At 34.1% G+C, this 23,497-nt stretch overlaps 2 protein-coding genes across 2 annotated transcripts; both read left to right on the top strand.

Annotated features, from left to right (window-relative positions):
• The first annotated feature begins 1,577 nt into the window (after window positions 1–1,577).
• LOC129306147 (mitochondrial inner membrane protein OXA1-like) lies at window positions 1,578–14,365 on the top strand. Its single transcript, XM_054946534.1, has 12 exons — window positions 1,578–1,730; window positions 4,091–4,157; window positions 4,348–4,420; window positions 5,000–5,487; window positions 6,170–6,260; window positions 6,625–6,672; window positions 7,394–7,452; window positions 11,603–11,678; window positions 11,781–11,912; window positions 12,393–12,500; window positions 12,989–13,043; window positions 13,841–14,365. Exons 4-12 carry the CDS (start codon window positions 5,018–5,020, stop codon window positions 14,101–14,103), a joined length of 1,302 nt encoding a protein of 433 aa, XP_054802509.1. The 5' UTR covers window positions 1,578–1,730; window positions 4,091–4,157; window positions 4,348–4,420; window positions 5,000–5,017; the 3' UTR covers window positions 14,104–14,365.
• A 6,144-nt stretch (window positions 14,366–20,509) lies between these two features.
• LOC129304967 (polyphenol oxidase, chloroplastic-like) lies at window positions 20,510–22,876 on the top strand. The gene is made up of 2 exons (XM_054944835.1): window positions 20,510–21,466; window positions 21,768–22,876. Exons 1-2 carry the CDS (start codon window positions 20,511–20,513, stop codon window positions 22,657–22,659), a joined length of 1,848 nt encoding a protein of 615 aa, XP_054800810.1. The 5' UTR covers window position 20,510; the 3' UTR covers window positions 22,660–22,876.
• The last annotated feature ends 621 nt before the right edge of the window (window positions 22,877–23,497 follow it).

The following is a 23,497-nucleotide window of genomic DNA, read 5'->3' as shown; positions in this document are numbered from 1 at the left end:
TCTCTGTTTATCTTCTCTGTTTTTCTCAGACATTGTCATCACATTGAATAGGAAACTGCATTATCGAATAGAAATTGTCTTGTATTCATTTTTCTGGAGGTTGAAGAGAATCATCCATAATCGAATTTCTATCATCTTCGTATATTCAGGTAATATATCTATTGAATCAGTAAATCATCTGTTCTTAATCTATTTTTTATTGTCATTGATCATGCAATTTGCTTGAATTTCGAACACAAAACATATTATTTTCTCACTGTTCATGATTTTTTTTATTTCAGGTATTTGATTTTCTATGATCAGCTAAGGCGTCTATAATTTTTTTCAAACCTAGTTTAATCTGATTTGGGTGAAGGAATATGGCGTTTTTGTGTTTTTAATTAATGTTAGTATATCATTGATATACTATAGTATCTCATTGATGGCATTTTCGTGTTTCTAATTAATGTTAGTATATCATTAATATACTATAGTATCTCATTGATGGTGTTTTCGTGTTTCTAATTAATGTTAGTATATTATTGATATACTACAGTATCTCATTAATAAGTAATATTCGTGATAACTTACTAATACTATGTCATTTTGTAGATATAGGGATGTTTAATGTCATAATTTCTTATGATGAAAAATGAGATTTGAACAACCGTTACTTCGATACAAGATAGGGTGTTTTCAGCTCTGAATAACAGAGAAATCAAGAGGTCTAAGCATTTGATATACAGCCCTACATCAAGGATTCTGTGAAAATACTTGGTGAAGTAGGATGATTTTTCCTCTTTGGCACCATTGACAGAATATCTGCAAAATCTTTGGTTGAACTCTGGCTTGAGTAACACAGTGTCACTGGACTTCCTCACTTTGAAGCTGTAGCAGTAGTTGTTCCTCACCTTGGCAGCATTTTTGATTTTTGACATCGAATTTGTAGCAGCAAGTCTGCCTCGCTTCACCTTGCCTCGCGTTTGTGTGTTTTTCCAGATGAATGCAAAGCTTCAGTCTGCCTCACCTAGCATTTGTGTGGTGTCCTTGCTAAATCTCTGACTTCGTTTGTCCACTGGTGGCAGCTATTTCGTTGCTTGCTGTCAATTTCTTTGCCCACAGTCCAAACACATAGCACTGCCTCCAGGTCTTCGTGTGGTGCAAGCGAAATGCCGTCTCCAAGTCTCCAAGTTTTCGATTTGAGAAAGGCAATTAGGGTATTATAGTCTTTAAGTGTTATTTCGTCTTTTAGTTCTAAGGGAAATTAGCAGATCGGCCATTCTCTTAATTTAAGAAATGGTGGGTTATTAATTTTATTTAGTTATATAATATTGGCTAAATATGTTAAAGTCCCAAAAATATTTTGTAAAATTTAAAAATTAAAATAAAATATTATATAAAGTTAAATAATTGAATATATATCTTAACCTTGATTTTAATATTGGCCGAGTTGTCCTCACTATCGAGTCGCTCCAGATCGGTCGGCACTGGATCCGGATTCTTTGCTACTCTCTTTTTGGGACTGCGGAGGGGAGGGCATAATTTTTCTGCATTATGACTAATTTACCCATGTCAAATTTGATATTCCAAAAATACCCCTACCCAACTAAGACTTGTACTTCTTCATTTTCGATCGACCATGCTGCCGGTCCTCTTGCGCTCCCAATCGTGACATGTACCAGTGTCTGTCATCCCTGTCGCCACGCATTTTGCCGTCGCCATCGCCGTCCCAGCCGTCACCATTGCCACAGGTTTCAGTCGTTTCTTCATCACCTGTGTCTGTGTTAATTTTTCTTATTTTGCTGATGCTGCCTTTTATATCCGTCTCCTGCTACTGTGAGTATCATTGGGAGTATGATTTTCTTACTTATACTAAATATGCCGATTTGTTGGAGTAAGGTTGCTGAATGGTTATTTAGTCGGATAGCGACAATTTGCATTTCGGACTCTGTTGGCAGATTTTTCTGAAGTCCTTTGATTGTTTAGTCACTTTGTCGAACTACTCTGATTTTTTTGTTTGCCGGATTGATTATTCAGTTAAGAACTTTTTTGTTTTGCATTTTTGCAAGTTAATTGTTTCTTCATGTTTCCTTTCTCTCGAGTCTTGACGCCTCACTTTGCCTGTCTTCAAAAATATTGTACCAGGTTCCTTATATGCTGTCATTTTTAGTAATGGTATCATATATACCAATTGCACATTGACCAGGTTCCTAGAAATTCTTCATGTCACTTGCAAATTGATCTGTTTAGCTGGCAAGTTGAAAAAAAGAAAAAGAAAAAAAGAAAAACGGAAATTAACTCGTTCTGAACATTTTTCCAAACCTATGTGTCATTGTTATGTGGTAAATACAGTTTTATCTTATTGTTTAAGCTATGAAGTTTATGGACAATTTCTCGTCAGTATTTTCTCCAGTCTGGCTGCCATTTTTTACTTATTGTTTTATGTTCCCTGCTTGTCTCTTTTCCAAAAACTACTATGTATGATGAGGCTGCCGGGGTGGACTTATAAGAGATACAATTGCTAACCAAATGTGGATAGATTGGCAAAATCAACTTAGGAATAGAAGTTGATGTATTTCGTTGAGTTTGGACCTTGTTGTTCATGTATTCACTTGTAGCTTCTAATTGGTCTTCACGCTGGGAAAAAATTGGGAGATTATAGTTAATTATATATATCAACTATATAATTACGATTAGAGTTATATATTTTGGGATGAAAAGAGGAGATTATAGTTATATATTGTAATTATAATTTAGCTCCCATTATGCTTTTATCAGTATTTTTTTAAGCTTCACATGTATATTTTATTAACTATTTATAAAAGATAGGGGAAAAAATTATAAGATAAGGGTATAGTTGTCCATAATATAATTATTTTCCCTCCTGTCACCTTATGAACCAAACAAGGTAACATTAAAAATTAAAAACTCTTCCCTCTCCTTCCCTCCCCCGACCCAAACAAAGTGTTACATAATGTGGTTGGTTTTATGCAGTAAAAACCAGAACCTGAATTGCACTTTGTGTGGTTCGGGGAATGGAGGGATGTTAATGTTTAATATTATCTCATTTGGTTTAGGAGGAGAGGGGAGAGAAAATAATTTTATCATGAACAACTATGCCCTTATCTTATGAAAATTTCCCCCTATCTTTTATGAATAGTTAATAAAATATACATGTGAAGTTTAAAGAAACACTGACAAAAACATAATGTGAGCTAAATTATAATTATTTATAACTATAATCTCCTATTGTCATTAGAAAATATATAACTCTAATCGTAACTATATAGCTAATAAATACAAGTGAAATACATCAACAACAAAGTCCAAACTCAAAGGAATACATCAACTTCTATTCCTAAGTTGATTTTGATAATATTTACAGATGTGAAGTTTTTAATTTTGAAGAGAGGGCAAGAATAGAAATTTCCTAATGTACAAAAAGAGTGTGTATCAGAGAGCAGTAAGCCGCGGTCACTAGTTAAATCTTCATAGCTGGCGCAAGAGAACGGGTACTGTGATCACTGGTCAGGATGAATAGGTTTATTTGGGGAGGTGCATTTTTGGATTATGACAATGTAGTATGGGAAAAATAGTGTCACAATACAACAAAATTATACCCCTCCCCTCCATAGCCCCCCATTTTGGAGGGGAGGGTTTTTAAGGAACATTTTCCCTCCCCTCCCCTCCCCTCCCCTCCATTTTCAATACCCATACAAGGGAAGGGGAGCAAAATCCCTCCACTTCCCTTAAACCAAACATTAGAGAAAAAGGCAAATGGTGATGAAAATATAATAAAGATTTGAACTTTACCCTATTTTTTGTTTTATCATTATCATTAATCAATAATAGTTGCTGCTATGGTATTGGTAAGCTCCTCGTGTTTCCCACTAAGGCTTACAGAAAAGGCTAAAAAGGATTTTAAATTAGAGGCAAGAAAATTTAAACGGTTGGATTAAAAGAAATTAGTGGCTTTGTTCCCCATTCATTAATTTCATTAACATTATAAAACCATCAGATTAATCTATACCCATCTTAGGAGTTAAAATATATGTATATTTCCCCTAGTGAGGCTTATTTTTCTTTTTTACCCTTATTCTCTGCCTTGTAGTGGCCATCACCTCTGCTGCACACCCCCAGCTGCTCAACGTAGAATTCACGCTTGTCTCATACGTAAGGTAGTTGGTTTGATCTCTCCTTCATATTTTCTTCCTGTTATTGGCACTCTGACTCCTTCTCCATCTCCGTCTTTGTTAGCTTTTTCATTTTCTTTTTTGTTTTTTTTTACTCTTATGGCTTCAGTGAACGTGTAATGCTTGTTACTTTCTTTTTGCTATCTGATATTTATTTGACTTTTTTTTTAATCAGGATTTGCACTTGGATCGTTTGCATTTTTGCCTCAAGAGATCAGTACAGCTTCTTCAGGGTATATCTAATCCTGGTAGGTTTTTTGTCCCGTAAGTTTTGGATGCTAAAGTTGGGGTACATGGAAGTGAGAATAGGGTGAAAAAAAAAAAAAGACTCATTTGTCTGTTTTCTCTCTTTGACCATGAGATTGAGACTTTCCTCATATGTAATGAAACTAGGTTCACAGTTAGTTGATTGAAGTTTTGAAATACGTGTTTTCATGTAACATAATTGGATTGGTGTCTCCTGGTTGTTGATATTTATTTGAGGAATTGCTAAACAGCTTCTCTGTACCTAGTCTAAATTCAATTGTTGGCATGCAACTCTTTCAGATTTCAATTACACAACTTTAATTAGCTGCACATCTGGCTACCTCTGAGTTTAACAAGAGAAAAATTTGTGTAGGGCCACTTGAATTCACATAAAGTGGCAAATACATTTATACATGTGCTGTTGGATTATGCTTATGTGACATTTCATTGGTCCTGCATGATTGTGTAATATTAAATGTTGTGAATCATAGACTAACTATTGGTCAATTTTTGGACAATGTTGTTTGATAAAAAGTGGTTTCTTAGATTTATGTCTAATTTGGTTACTTGATTTTTGATAGAGCTTGCAACAAATATCAATGGCTTACAGACGCTGTCTCTTGATAAGAGGAAAACTCATTGATCAGAAATGCCACCCATCTTTAAGTTATCTGCTCCATAGTGATGAACGTAAACGTGAATGTCCAGATGGAAAATTACCTGCAGCAGAAGTTGGTCATCTTCTCCAGAATAGGTCATTTGGCAGCTCTATAAATGTATCACCAGGGTTTGCTGCCACTTCTCAGCTTGCCATAAATTCAAATAGTTTCCTTGTCCCATGCTCTGGATATTCTTTTTGCCGATATATGTCTACAATCAATCAGGGTTCTAATGATATTGAGTTCACGAGTGATGTAGCAAATATCCTAACAGACACAACCATGGAGGCTGTTGCTTCCCAGGCTCCTGTACTTAATGAAGTTGCAATAGCTTCTGCTGATTCGTATTTACCTGTTCAAGCTTTGCAGTATTTCATAGATTATGTGCATACCTACACTGGATTAAACTGGTGAGTTTATACATACCTTGTCCCGGTACTTTCCAGAAGATATATCATAAGAAAATAAAATCTTGAGCATTGCAAAATAAGATTGAAGCTAAGGAACCACATAATTAAACTAAGAAAGCCATGGGAAGATATCTTGTTGTATAAGGCCCTGAGAAGTTGTTGCTTATCTTACAAACCAATCTGCATGGATGTGAAGGATTTTCTGGCACACGTGTGCTTTGCATGTGCTTTTTGATTTCAGGGATTATGGGTCTGAATCAACATATCCTTTTGCTTTTTAAATAACTTGTTTGGTTCATATCGATCCATAGCTGTTATTTGTCCAAATACCAACTTTTATTGGATACCATCGATCAGCCCAAAGAATACTCTCATTAAAGATATTACATTTAAAGACTCTTTTTAAATGATTTGGGGATTTCCAGCTTGATATGGAGAGCACTATTTAATTGGGAGTGAATTCTATGATTGAGAACAAAGGAGAATTTGAATTTTCAGCTATTCTCTTGGCTGCTTAATTTCATTTTATGTTAACGTGATTGTTCTTTTGCTCATTTATTTTATAGAACATGATGAATATTCTGGGTTGATATTCCAATTTTCTTTATTCATGTTCGATAAGGGATTTGGCACACTAAAATTTTGTAACAAAACATTTTACTGTATTACTTCTTTCTTTCAGGTGGGCAGCTATTGCTCTAACAACCCTCCTTATTCGAGGTGCAACACTCCCACTCTTAATAAATCAACTCAAGGCCACCAGTAAGCTTACTGTATGTTGCACTGCCTATTACCATGCTCTTGTTTCTTGCAGAATCTAAGTGAAGAAACAACAATTACTTCCCTTGTTCCTTCCCTTTATTTTCCCCAAATTTAGAATTGACAAAAATTTGATGGGAATTGGCCCTTGGCCCTCCATTATTCCCTTTCTCAATTTTTCCTTATTAATTAAGACCGCCCAACAAGGGTTAGACTGTACAGAGAAAATTCCCTTTCTTCCTTCTCCATCCCATCTTTCTCCTTATTCTAAAAAGGCCCTTAAGGTCTTTTCCGTGGTTGCATTCATATTTGTTTTCTACTTTTAATTTTGTGTAGTTATAAATCTTGGCACCTAATTATGCTGTGTCATGTGCTCAGCTAATGAGGCCTCACTTGGAGGAAATTAAGCAAGAGATGCAAGATAAGGTAACTGTTTTATATGTCATAAAGTCATTTTTCTTGATTAGCGGTAATAGTTGCTATTACTAAACTGGTAGTAGTGGAAGCAATGCAGCTGACCCTGTTATGCAAGTATCAATGCTGCTGTGCCAAGAAAAGTTGTATTGCCATGATCCTATATTTGAAAGTTGTATTCTCTGACATTCTAAATTAGACCCATTTAACCAGTCTCTATTTGCTGTGTAAAAATGTGGTTATTCAATTTCAAGGGAAATACAGTCTAGAAGATTTTGTAAATACAATGCACAACGGGTACCAACCTGAAATATAATGCCTCTTGGGTAAACTTGTAAAATTTTTGTCTAAATATTGTTCTCTTGTTTGTTGCAAGTGTTCTCTTATATCCATTTTGTTGGATACATGTATTAGATGCTACCAAGTGTTTTTCTTCTTAACAAAAGCTTCTCTAAGTACAATAACATTCTTATTTAGGGAGATACAGTCCAGAACCTGTTGTAAATACAATTTGCAATGGGCCCAACCTGAAATATGACTCCTCTTTGTGAATTTTATAATATTTTTGTCTAAATTTTGTTCACCTTTAAGTTGCAAGTGTTCTTTGACTGGGGGGAAAAAGTTGCAAGTTTTCTCTTATCCATATCCTTCTTGTTGGATACATGTTCTAGATGCTACTAAATGTTTCTCTGAAAGAAATGCTTCTCTAAGGACAATAACATTCATTGTTTAGGCTATGGATCCCATGGCTGTTGCTGAAGGTCAAAAGAAGATGAAGAAGCTGTTCAATGAGTAAGTAGTTTCTGGTCTTACGTTAAGGAGCATCTTTGGTAGTTGGCATTGTTTTTATGGTAATTTTCATGCCATGATTGAACCATGCAATCTGTTATCTTATGTAATTTTCATTTTCATGATATATTGTTTTGTTGAAACAATCTTTGTGACGGTTACTGAAGCTGAAATCAACAAATAGTCTAGACACGATTGGAGAGAAGAACCGAAAATAGTGAGAGAATCAGAGAGATTGAGAGTAATAGAGAGACAAGAGGAATTTGGAATAATATGCAAATCTGATTGTTGACTTAGCATGAGAGATTACAATAGGGTTATAGGTATTTATAGGCTCTTAATCCTCATAACTACCCCATGGCTATTTCCCACAACTAACAGTAACTAATATAACAGTAACTAACATTTATTTCAATATTACAATTACATAACAATACCCCTTCCCAAAAGACCTTTGCCCTCAAAGGTCATGTATAGCAATTTGAGGGAACTTTTGCTGAAATAATGAAAAGAGAGCATGAAACTCCCAATGTTGTTAAAGGCGAAAGGCGCACTCAAGGCACAAAGCTTGTAAAATGCCTTAGGCGCAAGGCATTAGAAATGTGCGCCCCTGAATGGAGCAAGGTGTTGCCATAAGAAAATGCAAGATATGTAAACAACTGACTAGATAAAATGACAAATATAAATTCACTTAAATCTTCATATAAAACTGTGTTCTCTATCATATTTAAAAATTCAATAAAAAATAATTTCTTATAATAAATTAAAATCTTTTCTATTCTGTAATTGTTTTCTCTTATTTAAAATTTAAATCTTTCTTTTTTTTTTGTGTGATGTAAGTTTCCTTTTTTTTTTTATATCATATAATAACTTTCTATATTTTATATCATATTTTAATATGTTGTTTATCAAAATATGATATAAAATATAGAAATACCCACTACCCCTTCACGATCATGAGTCATGAGTAAATGGATGAATCTTCCTCTCTTCCATTTTTATAAAAATTGTGACTTATGACTTTGCAATGCCTAATTGGCTACCAATAGCCAGATGGTGGATGAATCATCTTCTTCTCTTCTATACCCAGTTGACATTGTCCTATTTCGTTGTCTTCTCTTCTGCAATACCCAATCCCAGTCATCATCTTCTCTTCTCTACTGCTTTGAGGCGCTATCAAGCGAGCGCCTTTTGGCCATGCAAAGCGCACAAGGCGCTCTCAGGCAAGCGCTTGACTAAACCCATTGCCTCTCAATGAAGAGAGGTGATGACCATGCTCAGAGCCTCGCCTTTGCGCCTTTAACAACGCTGGAAACTCCTGGAATTTACTGTTCACTATTCACTGTCACTGTTCAATGCTTGAATAAGTGAAAGAAACTCATTCAGACTTCATCCCAACGGCATTTTGATCAATTTTCCTTCGCACCACATCAAAACTAGGTAAGGAGAAACTGAATGAATAAAGCCCAGCAAATATTTTCCTGCATTATTGGGCTCATGCAAATGATATTGGCCTTGTTCTTTGACCTATGAGCCCATATGCAAAGAGTGGATGATAGCTGGCACCCACTAAGACTGCAAAAACAATAACCATTTGAAATAGAGGATATCTGTCTTTGACCTATGCTCCCACTTGTGCAATACTCCTTCCAACCTAACACTTGTCCATATGCCCAGTCATGAGAGACCTTAGCCATGCTGCTTCAATTTTTGTCCTTTTCCTTCTTTCTTTTTTTAGTAGTTGGTACCACCTTTACGGGTTCTACCAGAAGAGATGGGTGCTTTTGACTTTTCAACACTTAAGGCACATTCCCACGTGATCTTTTGAGCAGGGAAAAAAGAAAACTCACCCAGAATAACATAGACACATGGTATTTCAAGAAAAAGAAGCAGACAATAAAGGAAGGTATCTGGCTTACAAAGAGTTAGGCATCCCTGAGAAGAAAGCCAAACACAAGATCATCATTGTTCAGTTTAATCGATTAATCCTTCAATTCTTTTTTCCCCCTTTGCGAATGTGTTCTCAAATTTTGCCGTCTTTGGTTGCTGTTTGTTGGTAGCTTGCTTGTTAGTCATTGCTTGGTATGTAGCACAAGTTAGGCTGTTGATATCTTTGTAATGAATCTGGATTGTGGATATTTGGGGGGCAATGTTCTCCGAATGCTTGACGGAGGATGGATCCCTTTTGATTGATATAATGGATGATATTGGAAATGTTTCATAAAGCCAATTTGACGTACTTAAGGTTAATGCTATGCAAGAAGTCTAGCAACCTCCAGCAATGGTGGATTTGAAGATCTCTTACCCTCCATGTTAGCACCAGTCATAGTCATTCTTGATACTTGGCGAGGAGACTAAGAATTAATGTTGAAAACTAACGAAGCTTGGAGCTATTTAATGGTTTGGGCACTCTTGCCCCTACTAACATCACTCTATGGGCTAGCACCTCTCTTCACTTAAGGATATTGGGTGTCTTTGGAGGAAAAGTTAGTGGGTATTTTTGCCCCTTCGCCCTATCAAATTAGAGGTGTAGAGGCTGAGTACCGGCTCCAGCACCCACGTTCGCACTATTCTTGATAGATGCCTTCTTCTCAGCTTGCCCTTGCAACGTAATCTCTTGTATCTGTGCCAAACTTCTCGCTTCTTGCATTGTTCTTGGTTTAAAGAGACATACTTGATCAGCATAGTCTTCACGCAAGCCTCTAATATATGCATCCACCAAATAATCTAGTGTAAGTTGCCTCTTGCAAGAAATGGAATCAAAGGAGTTGTTGTAGTCTTTTAAAGTCCCTTGTTGCTGTAACCTCATTAAGTTACCCGTGGGTGCTTTAATGCTCCCTTGAGATTATCACCTTCTAAAACCCAAAGCATTCTTTAATGCTCCGTTGAGATTATCACCTTCTTCTCGCTCCCTCATCGGCATTTGAATCTGATTAGACAACTCAATAACCTGATCGGTGAGATTATCAACTGCTGTGATCTGTTGTTCGATTCTGTCCAGCCTTATTTGCATTGCTTTCTGAGGGTTTTTTGGCCTTGGGTCTTCACCATAAACTGTCGGAATGAAGGAAAGAAGAGAAAAGAGAAGAGAAGAAAAGAAAAGAAGGCCAAGGAATGCCTGGCTTTGATGCCACTGTTATGGTAGAATAATATTGGAAGAGAGAGAAATTGAGAGGATTGGAGAGAAGAATAGGAGTTATTTGTGACCGTAAGGTGCCTAATAAACTTAAAGGAAAGTTTTATCGTACTGCTATCAGACCGGCAATGTTATATAGTAGTGAATGCTGGGCTCTAACGGGACAGCAAGAGCATAAAGTTGGAGTAGCAGAGATGAGAATGTTACGATGGATGTGCGGACATACACGTAAAGATAAAATTCGAAATGAGTACATACGTGAAAAAGTGAGGGTGGCACCTATTGAGGAAAAAATGGTAGAAAATCGGTTGAGATGGTTTGGGCATGTACAAAGAAGACCAAGGGAGGCACCAGTGAGAAGAGTGGAACATATAACTTTGAGTCCGATTAAGAGAGGTAGAGGAAGGCCTAAGAGAACACTCTTGGAAGTTGTTGAACGTGATCTCTTAATTAATAATATTTCTAAAAGCTTAATAAATGATAGAGCACAATGGCGTCTTGCAATCCATGTAGCCGACCCCACCTAGTGGGATAAAGGCTTGTTGTTGTTGTTGTTGTTGGAGAGAAGAATAGGAAAGAATGAGAGAATGAGAGAGATTGAGGGGAATGGAGAGGCGAGGAATTCTGAATAATATGCAAATATGGTTGATGACTTAGCATGAGAGATCACAATAGGGTCATGGGTATTTATAGGCTCTTAATCCTCAAAACTACCAAATGGCTATTTCCCACAACTAACCTAACTAACAATAACTAATATAACAGTAACTAACATTTATTTTAATATTACAATTACATAACATAAAGAGTCTTTGGCCATGCACACGGATTTGAGATTTAAAAGTTGGCTTTCAAATAGCTGTGTGATCATTGAGTTTGTGGAAGAATACTTGTTATAAGTAAACATTAGAGAGCTGGTCTATGGCATATTGGAACTGGCATTTGTTGCATAAACCAAAACTAATGGATGCTCTGTTTCACCATGCCTCTTTGATCTTTGTGATTTTGGTGGTGCAGATATGGTGTGAGTCCATTTACTCCATTGAAAGGACTCTTTATTCAAGGTCCTATCTTTGTCAGCTTTTTCCTTGCGGTAAGACACTTTTCAAGTTCATTTCTACCTATTAAATTTAAATTTTTGAGTTTGAATCTAGTAATTATTTCTTACCTTTTTTATCCTTGTATTATTTGCTAGATAACAAACATGGCTGAGAAAATGCCATCATTCAAAAATGGTGGAGCCTACTGGTTCCTTGATCTCTCAACACCGGATAGCTTGTACATTCTGCCAATTCTCACAGCATTGTCATTCTTAATAACAGTAGAGGTGGGCATTTTCTCTATGGAAATTTGTTTTTCAGCTTTATCTCAATTCTCTTTCTAGATTTGTCTTCTTTTTTCTTGCCTTAATGTTTTGATTGTACTCATTTTCTCTTCTCCTTTGAAATTTATCTTGTAAATTTACTGTGTAAGAGGAGGTTAAAAAGGTAATGTAACATAGAAACCATAATGTTAAAGCTTATTTGAAACATACACATCCAAATTTATCTTATTCTATGTGAACTTTTGGGATTGGGACAAATCCAAAGGATAATACTTCACATCCAAGCAAAAAAAAAAAAAAAAGGCTGAAGAAAATAGAGTTTTGTAGGAATGACCTGTTCAATTTTCCTCTATATTTGTTTTCATATTTTTCACTATGACCTATTAGGGTCTTGTTACTGTAAAATAACTTGATAAGAGCAGTGTTTTCTGTTATTTTTTTAATCCATATTTATAATTGTTATTTTCACTTATTATTCTATAGTGCAATATGCAAGAGGGTATGGAAGGAAATCCTGTTGCTGGCACCATGAAAAATGTCTCTAGGGTTCTTGCTGTTCTCACCGTTCCTTTTACCATGGGATTTCCGAAGGTAAACTCTTCCAGCTTAGCCTTACTTGAGGGGAATACATTCCCTTTGCTCCAACCTCTGCACTTCAAATAATTGCAGCTCTGTATTTTTTAGTTCCACTAAAGTTGGTTTCATTTGATGTATTTAGCTTTTCTGTAATTAAATTATAAAGGCAAACTTTTTATGGGGCATAAAGTCTATTTATGATTTCAGCCTATAGAATAGGACCAATAACATAATAGTTTTAGATTTTCAGAAAAGGCAAGTGACTAATGGCAAATGACATATAATAGTCACTTTTTCTATATGTTATAATTATTGGTTATCCTGTGTTCGAAAAGAAATGAAAAACATATTCTTGTCTGTAAATGTCTATTCAAAGCTTCTTCTCACAATCTTTCTCGATCTTTCTCCTTTGTCTCCACTAATGACAGATAGTGGGGGGATTTATCTTTACTTTGCTTCATCATCTGTATGCAGTCTCACATGTCATTTGTGTAATTGTGCAGGCTATATTTTGTTACTGGGTTACATCAAATTTGTTTTCACTGGTGTACGGACTTGGTAAGGCACTATAGGTTCTTGTCTTCTTGATATAAGCAGAATTGTTTTATTAACACTATTTTGGACATGCATGCTTAATCATTGTCTTGTAAGGCATATACTTGGATTTCGTTTTCATGGGTAATTAAATTGGACGGTGACTTTCAGCTATTGGTCAGTTGAGATCTTCCTATGGTCTCTATTGTGGGGTCTCTGTTGAATTTAAGAAATGTTGAGCTTAGTTCAACTTTTTGTCAGTTGTTTCATTATTTTGTAGATTTCATTGTTAGTGGCTTCCTTACGAGCACATTTTTAGGTCACAGTTTGTAATCCTTTAAGAAAATTGATCCTTCTGAACCAAGACCTATTTTCTGGTACTCCTGCCAAGTTTAATCCCCCCAGCATTTTTTTGAGTACTGTTTAATCCACTGCTATCATAATTGGGGGTGGTCATTTGGCCTCAATTCTGTTTTTAGAGGAATGTTAATTCTAGTGAAGCGCCAAGACGGTCTAAAATTTCAATAAAGGACCTTAGGTCCTTAAGTGGGCAAAATTTAAGAGTTGAATTACTTAAATGCCCTTGTAATTTACTCCCCCTAATAACATAAAATCGTTTGGCCAGTTGTTTGACACTTTGTCTTCCTAGATTCGCAATTTTTTTAGAAAATAATTTGCAGCTGACCTTGTTCCTTTTAAGATGAGTCACTGCAAATTTAATTGGTAAATTCTTTTCAATTGTGCAATTAGTCAAGTTCTTTTGAAATCATTTCACATAATGAATGAGATAAAATCCCATGTTCTGTGTATGGATTTTGCAGGGCTTAAAGTTCCTGGCGTTAAAAAAGCATTAGGCGTTCCAGAAATACCTGCTGCTGCACCCACCAATAACACATCACAATCTCCATTCTCTTTCTTTCCAGCACTAAAGAAAGACTCATCTGCGACAACAGAATCAAACTCAGCGCCAGTTGAACAATCGAAGTTTCCAGGTCAGAAGATATCTTCTTCATCTATCATTAGTCAGAGGCTTCGAAGTTTAGAGAAACAAGTCAAAGGAAGAAAGAAGAGCAAGAAGCTCTGAGCAAGAGTTTCACCTGCCACTGAATGTGGCTATGATTTGATTTTGTAATATTTATTATCCTCTGATGTAGCAATTATGAATTATTATATATTAGTTCGATTAAGAGAGACTAGGCAATTAATCCTATTAATTTATGATTATATGCGATTTCCTGAGGGAAATTTTTGTTCTGGATTTGTTTTTTGGGAATAGGTTGCTGTGAAAAAGGCAGCCTTGATATATGTATTCATACTGATTCATCATGGCGTCGAATGTTTGTTCCTGGGAAACGCTCGAGTTTTCAAATATTAGAACTTCTTGTGCTACGGATATACAAAACACAATTTTGTTCGGTGTCCTACCGTATGTGATAACGGGTTACAAGAGCAAGAATTATTTTTACTTTCAACTTTAAATTCATGTCATTTTTTCCATCCAAGGACCTTGGTGAACAATGGATGTACTCTTGTGGTTTAGGTAAATGTGAATCCTAGATGCAAGAGAAAATACGGGCACTTCCTTCACCTAAGCTTCTTATAGTTGACAAGTCTCATTGCTTGGATATAGACGTAGAAAGACCAGCACAATTGAATTTCTATAAAGATGCTGTGGACTATTCCTTAGTCCTAAAAGTCTGGACCATTGCTTTTCAGGACTTAACAATGGGTTATTTTTAGTTGCCATTAAGCTGGACCCCAGAGTTGAGTGGAGAAAACTTGATACAAAAGAGGCTTAAAGTTTTTTTTTTTTTTTGAAAAAAATAATCAAGAATTGAATCTTTCTAAAATCTAATTTCATTTTTAAACCTTTTTACGAGAACTCCCTTCAAAGCATAATATAAGATATTTTTTAAAAAGTTTATCTAATTTAAAATATAAGACATTTAATAACTTTTATATTTATTTTTTCAACTATATCTCTATTTCATTTATTACTCTTTTTAAAAAAATTATGGTTGAAATTTTAATTACTATTATTAAGGCTCTTATATAGAGTATTTAATGAAAGTATAAATAAAAAATAGAGACATTTAAGAATTTAAGATTTCAACTAACATTATTTATAAATTATGAATTAGTTAGCCATGATTTATATTGTGATCCAGAGAGAGTATATTACTTTTTATGTCCCAAATTATATTACACTTTTACACAAAATCACACATCAATAAAACTGATTAAATATATTTTATAATTTTAATTTTTTAAAATAAAAATATAAACTTTCAAAGCCTTTTATTTAATACTTCATTTATGAAAAAGAAAATTAAAGAGAGAATATATTGTGTGAAGGGTAATATTAAAAAAAATCATTAATGAAATCTTACTTTTGTTAAAATGTCTTATATTTTGAGACGTTAAATATTCTTTAAAAGTGTCTTATAATTTGAAACAGAGAAAATATTTTTGTGACTGTTTTCTAAGAAGATGTTGATAATTATAGGTATAAATTTAAATACTTCTAAACTTACTCATACTTGATTTAACAAAGACGGCAAGATCCACATATTTTTTTATAAATTATAAAATTATAATTTATAATGTTAATTTATGGCCCCGCGTGTGTGTGTATGTGTGTGTGTGTGTGTGTGTTTTTTTTTAAGGATTACAAAGGCAAGTAAGAGCTTGAGAAACTAAAAATTAAGAACTAGCCTAAAAACTACCAAAAGAAAATAAGGAACACACTTAACTAACATATTGCTTATCTTCTAAATATATTTCCCCAAGCATTCTGGAGGAATGAGTTATTTTATTAACAGCTAGATATATTGTGAATTTATTTCTTTTACATTCACGTGCGCACGCACACATATGTATAATGTATTTAATATTATTATTTAATTTAATTATTTAGTCTTTATCAAGCCATAAAAATCAAGACTTGCTAACTTTTTTGTCTTCACTTCCAGCTTGACTTTTAAAACATTTAAACGTTGGTCTGGACGAAATTGTTCCATTTGAGTACTGATGCATACAAAATGTTTTACTATGAGTGTACGAGTTAATATATAATATAATAATATGTCAATCCTATAAAGAATTAAACAAAATAGCAACTAGGTAATAAAATTTTTAATTTTATTTACATTAAGCAAAATTAATTAGAATTGATTGATAAACCAAAATTAAAAATTAAAATGAATAAAATGTAATGAAAATCTCAATCCAACAACTGCATATGACTAGAATAATTTAGAGTTACTAATTCCTTTTTAGTTTTAAAGATCTTGCTTTTATCTAATTAATAAATTTTAATGCTAATTTTGTTAATTTAGAGTATTGATAGCTATAAGGGCCTTTCGAACCTCAAATAGTCCTCTCCCAAATTGATTATGTTATTTAAAAAGAAAATTAAGAGGCAACTTCAATTCCAGCTATATGGGGCGCTTAGATATATTTCTATTCTAATCACAAATTAGATAATAATCTAATCTCATATTACTCAATCTAATGGTCTAAATAAAATTTTTTTTATTAAGAAAAAAACCCGAAATACCCATATTCATATTTGATGGTGGCCAAATATCAAGTAGATAATTATATGTAAGATTGGGCAGTAAAAACATGTTCTAATCCACCAAATTCATAGTTATTCTAAGTCAGAAATTTCTAGCCACTAACAACCATGAAATTAACAAAAATCAACAGATTATACATCTAAACGAGAAAAAAAGGAAGAAGGAAGCTTAGGAGTGATGATTTTTTTCACAAATTGCAAGATATCCAAGAGTTTCCCAAGCTTCTTCAACTCTTTCTCCACCTCAGAATGCTCCCTACAAGTGCAACTATTGGTTTAAGATGAACTGGAAAGAACAATGGTCCTCAGAAATCCTTAAAATCAAAATTAAGTGAAATTATGCATTTTGTAAAAAACTAATATATTGTCACAACATCCAATTTGATGTTGTATCATCATTGGGTAAAACTCAAATTTGCCGTGGGCTTTAAAATTGACAAATTTGGGCCCATAAATTGGGATACCTTATATAAATAAAACTTAAATTTAATGTCATAATTAATCTAATAACTTATAGGACGAATTTCAAATAAGGATCATAAATGTAATTTAATTATTAGTAAGTCCCAAAAAAATTTTGAAACTTCAATTTAGTTTAGGAGTATTGAAGTGAAAATAATTTTAATGGTAAAAAGATCAAAGTACTCTTCACTTGTTAATTTTGTTTGAGATGCATAATTATTAGTTGTTAATTTTTTTACTTCACTCATTAATTTACCAATATGAGTTATAAATTATATCAGTTTGTCAAACAAGCAGCAACATTAATTGTTAATTTATTAAGTTTTTATTAATTTACTAACATTAGTTGTAAATTACAAGACCCGCCGGTACGTAAAGTTAACAATTTAATAACTGATGTTGTTGCTCGTGATTGAATAATTAATGATGAGTCAATTCATGCAATTTACAATTTATACTGGTAAATTAATAAATAAAATAAAAAAATTAACAACTAATGATGCTGCATCTCAGATAAATTTAATAAGTGAAGGATATTTTAAACTTTTTATAGTTAACATTATTTTCATTTTGAACAAAAATTTTATATTTTTTGAGGCCCATTAGCAATTAAGTTACATCCTTGATTCTAAATTGAAATTCCCCCTAGATTTTACAATTATCTTGAAACTTATCCACATCCATTCTAAAAAATAATAATCTATTTCATCATAAATTTTTTAATTAATTTTACAAGATGACTTTCAATTATATCAAAAACTCTAATAAATTTATTAAAATATTTAAAGTGATCAAGAAATTACATATTTTCAAAAAACCCCACTTCATGACTATTATGCCAACACCCCCCAATTTTAAATTTTAATGTTTGACTTTCATGGTCTTTGAATATGCCAGTTTTTCTTTAGGCTGATATGAGACGTGCAAGTTAAAGTTGGGTTGATGTTACTCTGACACGTGACTTGGGTCGGGTCCACTGATTTAACTTAATACGAAAAAAAAAAAGTTGTGCTTTATTCAAGCATACATGATTAGTTTATTTAAGTGACTATATGTTTTTTTTTTGGTCTAAAATTGAGAGTTTTTTTTTATTAATCAAAGTCCGATATCAATGGGGCTATTTTTCTTTTAAAAGAAAATGTATTAAAATTAGACAGAAATATGGAACTTTAGAAGGAAACAAAAGTTTGGGATAAACACGCAATATGCCAAAGGTATTGTTCAACTTGATAATTGATACTATCATATTATGCTATTCCAGACATATATGCATGTGTTTGTCCTCGTTAACCGGATACATTCAACACGTAATGGACCTAAAAATATTAAGAGAAAATATCCAAAAAGATCATGGGATGAAATTTATATCAATTAATGATTACTTGTTATTAAAATTTAAATGAATACTTGTCGATTTGGATTAATTTTTTATCAATAAGTATCCATTCAGATTTTAACAGTAATTCATTTTAAATTAACAACAATCCTTTCGCACTTACTTTTCATTCAGATATTAACAATAATTGATTCTTGACTAACATAAATTTTCTTTAACAGTCTTTTATTGTTATTTTCCCAAAAATTAAATCATGGGGGCAAATTTTTTTTAAATATTAATTTTTTTAAAAGTATAATTTTAAATATTTATTAAATTAAATTATTAATTAACTATTTTTTCTTTTCATTCTTTTAAAAATATAATTTTAAATATTAATTACTTTTGTTTAGTACAGGATTTTTTGTGATAAATTTTTCATTTAAACAAATAATTTTTTTTAAAAAATTAGTATTTCTTTGTCCTCAAACTATATCATTATTTGAAATTATAACATATATGTTATATTTGAGTTAAATAAATTTTTAGGAAGATAAGTGAAACTTTCAAGGAAACAAATGATTTTTCGCCCTTCAAAAGGGGGCAAAGAATTTTTTTTCTGTCATTTTATATAAAAAATTTTCTTTCCCTGTGGGAGCATTTGCCTCCTCTAGCGATCCGTCCCTGTGTGGATGTTCTATCAGAAAATCTATGCACTTCATCCTCTAATATATTAGTGGTTAATTATATTGGAAAAACAACCCATTTGAAATTCAGTACTTGGGTCTAAGCTTCTAGGGTTGCTTGTCAACCTTTCCAATGTTCTTCGTTTTTTTTTTCAACCATTAATATCTATTTAGAGAAACGACATTTTCTGATTTTGTCACATTAGCACTTTGGAGTTTTCACCAGTCGCGTTTGAATTTGAAAGGACATATTCATAAATGAAGCTCAAAACATTATCAAATTTTGCTGCAGGTGTTTGACGTTATCATTTTATACATGGTTAATTACGGAATACAAACTGTTATGTTGCTATAGGGAATTATTCGGTTGAGATTTATGGAATACTTTATATTTATTAGGATATGATTGCCATTGTTATGTTTATCTATGTATTGTAAACATTTTATATTAATAAAGCATGGCACTTTTTCAGTCTCCTTTCTTTCTCTCGTGACTTCTTTCAATAACAAAATTTCATCCTCCACTACTACCATTGTTGTGGCACCATCACTAGCCACCAGAGCCACCGTTAGCAGCTGCCAGAGCTTTTACACTAAGGTGAGATTTGAATTCACAACCTCTTGATTCTCCAAAAGATATATGATGTATATAAACTAGACCTTGCATGTTATCTAAAATTTGAAAATAAAAAAAGAGCTAAATCAGGTGGCCTAAGCCTTTAACTTTTTTTTTTATAAATTATAAGTGGTGAGCCCCAAAAACCTTTTCATAATAAAAAAAAATCAATTTTCAAGGTCTGGACTTTTTTTTTAAAAAAGAGTTTAAATAGATAGTTTGGGGAGCTCAATCCGTATTCTCAACCTTCATTACTTAATGACCTAATCACCTTTTTAATCTTCTTAATTTTGATAAAATAATTGGAATTACCTTATAATAAGAATTGGAGGGATTATGTTAGAGAGAAACAAAAGAAAAGGTAATCAAGTATTATACGCAAGAAGGTTATTTTGCCTGCTGGAGATTAGTTATAATGCAAACATAACTGTCTACTTCAAGTAAACAAAATCGAAAGTTCTTTTGAAAAGTGATTGAGATCAAATATATCCTCCTTCAATTGGTAAGCACGTGCGTTTTCCAGTAAATTCCGGCGATCATTTAAGAAAACGTAGACAATAGGAGATATGTTTTGCTTATTACATTCTGGAGAAATAGTTCATTTACTATAACAAGTCATTCAAAATAAATGCAGCACCGAATTGTCAATATTAAAGGCTTTGAACTTCATTTCTTCTTCAATATCATCATCCCTGCGAAAAGTCAGAATAAAAGTCTTCAAAATATGTGCCAATTATTATTATTTTTTTTGTAAAAAAGTCTTCACAATCCCATTATAAAAGCCTTCAATGCCATTTTTTTCCCTCATCGTTTCAAACCAATATAGCAAACCATGGCCTCTATCTCGTCATCATCATCTCTCTCATTTTTATCCTCCGTTAACGCATCTTCTTCTCCTTCTTCCTTTTCTCCATCATTCTCTCAACGACGAACCTCAAGAAATACCAAACCAAAACGCTATCATGTTTCCAAAATCTCATGCAAAGCCATGCATAATGAACCAGAAAACCCTAAAAATATCTCCCAAGAAAATCAACAACTATCTCATGTTCTAGCTAACCGGAGGAATGTTGTCCTTGGCCTTGGAGGGCTTTACGGTGTCGCCGCCGCAAACCCTTTTGCCTTCGCAGCTCCGGTGTCCCCACCAGACCTAACCACCTGCGGCCCACCGGATCTACCATCTGGCGTGAAACCAACCAATTGTTGCCCACCAGTTTCGACAAAAATCATAGACTTCAAGCTCCCTTCCTCTAACCAACCCCTTAGGGTTAGACCGGCTGCTCACTTGGTCACCGCCGATCACCTAGCAAAGTATAAAAAAGCCACCGAGCTTATGAAAGCTCTACCTTCCGATGACCCGCGTAACTTCACTCAACAAGCTAACGTTCACTGTGCTTACTGTGACGGTGCGTATCACCAAGTAGGGTTCCCTGACCTCGACCTCCAAGTCCATAATTCTTGGCTCTTCTTTCCCTTTCATCGTTGGTACCTTTATTTCTACGAGAGAATCTTGGGGAGTTTGATCGGAGATCCCAGTTTTTCGTTGCCGTTCTGGAACTGGGATTCTCCCGGGGGAATGCAGCTTCCGGCCATTTACACAGATTCTGATTCATCTCTTTATGATGTTCTTCGTAGTGCTAAACACCAACCTCCCGCAATCACTGACCTTGACTTTAATCTCGAAGATGCTAATTCCACGTCTCAGAATACTGGTAATGATCGAAGCTTCGTCACCAGTAATCTCACCATCATGTATAGGCAAATGGTCTCCAACGCTAAAACTCCAAGGTAAGTTTTCTTACGTACGTACGTAGAATTTTATTTTTCAAATGTTTGAAAAAAAATATACGCGTAGATCTGATCACCTAGTTGACTTTAATTAGTCCAGTTTATTTATTTAATAAAAACCCTTGAATTATGCTAATGGCTAATCGTATTTTGTGAAAACGTTTAAAATTTTATATATATATATATATATATGAACGTTTCTCTAACCACCCTGAATATTTTGCCCTCAGTGTGAGGTCTTCCTTGTCTTCCCCATATTATTTTTCCATATCTAATACTATTTTTTTATTTTTATATACAGACTATTCTTCGGAAATGCCTACCGAGCAGGAGATGAGCCGGACCCCGGTGCTGGCTCGATCGAGAACATCCCTCACGGTCCGGTCCACTTATGGACCGGCGACAACAAGCAGCCAAACATCGAAGACATGGGGACCTTTTACTCAGCTGCCAGGGACCCCATTTTCTTCTGTCATCATTCCAACGTTGACAGAATGTGGAGCTTATGGAAAACCCTAGGAGGCAAGAGGAGAGAGATAACGGACCCAGACTGGTTAAACTCAGGCTTCCTCTTCTACGACGAGAACAAGAACCTCGTACACGTCAAAGTCAAGGATTGCCTCGACACAAGAAACCTAGGGTACGTCTATCAAGACGTCGACATTCCATGGTTGAAATCTAAGCCCACACCACGTCGTAGGCCTTCATCAAAAACTCAGAAGGTATCCCTGGTTCCTCAACTTTTCGGTGTTGGAGCAGCTCAAGCTGCTGAGACTTCTTCAAAATCTGCCAAGTTCCCTCTAGTTCTGGATTCTACAGTGAGTACTTTTGTGAAGAGGCCGAAGAAGGGGAGGAGCAAGAAGGAGAAGGAAGATCAGGAGGAAGTGTTGGTGATTGAAGGGATTGAGTTTGAGAGAAATGACGCAGTGAAGTTCGACGTGTTTGTTAATGATGAAGATGATAAGGTTATTAGGCCAGATGATACAGAGTTCGCAGGAAGTTTTGTAAGTGTGCCTCACACGCATAAGCACAAGAACAAGAAAATTATAACATGTTTGAGGTTGGGGCTGACTGATTTGTTGGAGGATTTGGAAGCCGAGGACGATGATAGTGTTCGTGTGACTTTGGTTCCGAGGTATGGGAAAGGGAGTGTCACAATCAGAGGCATAAAGATTGAGCTTCTTGCAGACTGAGATTTCTCAAGAGCTTAGCTTGATGGTGAATATTCATGGTGGCTCGCTCCGATTGGTTTTTTTTAACAGTTTATTTTCCTTACTTTTTTTTTTGGCAGCTAAAATCATTAAACTTCACGATGTAAATTTTAATGTCCACATAAGATGGCACGTGAGACCTTTTCATGAGAATAAAAGAAAGTTGGCTCGTCTATAATTTGTAGGATGAATAGATTTTAATTTTTTTTTGTTTTATTGGTATGAATTATAAAATTATTTAGTTGACAAAATAGACCATTACCATGTATAGATGCAGAAAGATCCCCGCACAAGAATTTCTATATAAGGCTGTTGTTGGCATTTCTGTCCTCTAAACGTGACTATTCCTTGGTCCTAAAAGTCTCAACGGGATTTGAGAAATTACTTTTTTCAAAACAACTTTACATATTAAATCAATATTTTAACCAGTTTAACAAAATGATAACTTGTTTAAACACGGTTCAATTACAATTTTAACTATCAATCTTCGAATTAATACTTTAACCAGTTTAATGATAGTTTGGATTACGGTATCTACTTTCAAATATTTGTTTTTTGGGCCAATATCTACTTTCAAACATGAATATCAAGGTTTATGATACAAGATATGCAAACTAAGGCTGACTTGAAATGGGTTTTAAGACAAAAATGCAACCCAGAAACGTAGAACTTGACAAGGAAACAAAAGTTTGAGGTTACACGTAATTCCATAGGCACCATTCAACTTGATATTATAGTGGGAGGATGACAGTTAAGCCCGAAATGAGTGAATTAATAACAGTTAGGTTTTCAATACAATTTTTTACAAAATAAATTATAA

This window comes from Prosopis cineraria, unplaced genomic scaffold (genome assembly GCF_029017545.1).
Source record: "Prosopis cineraria cultivar Desert tree isolate PC_DT_omini unplaced genomic scaffold, ASM2901754v1 PC3, whole genome shotgun sequence".
NCBI classification, from domain to species: Eukaryota; Viridiplantae; Streptophyta; class Magnoliopsida; order Fabales; family Fabaceae; genus Prosopis; species Prosopis cineraria.
The sequence above is the reverse complement of the archived record's forward strand: the minus strand, read 5'-3'. Positions and strand labels throughout refer to the sequence as shown.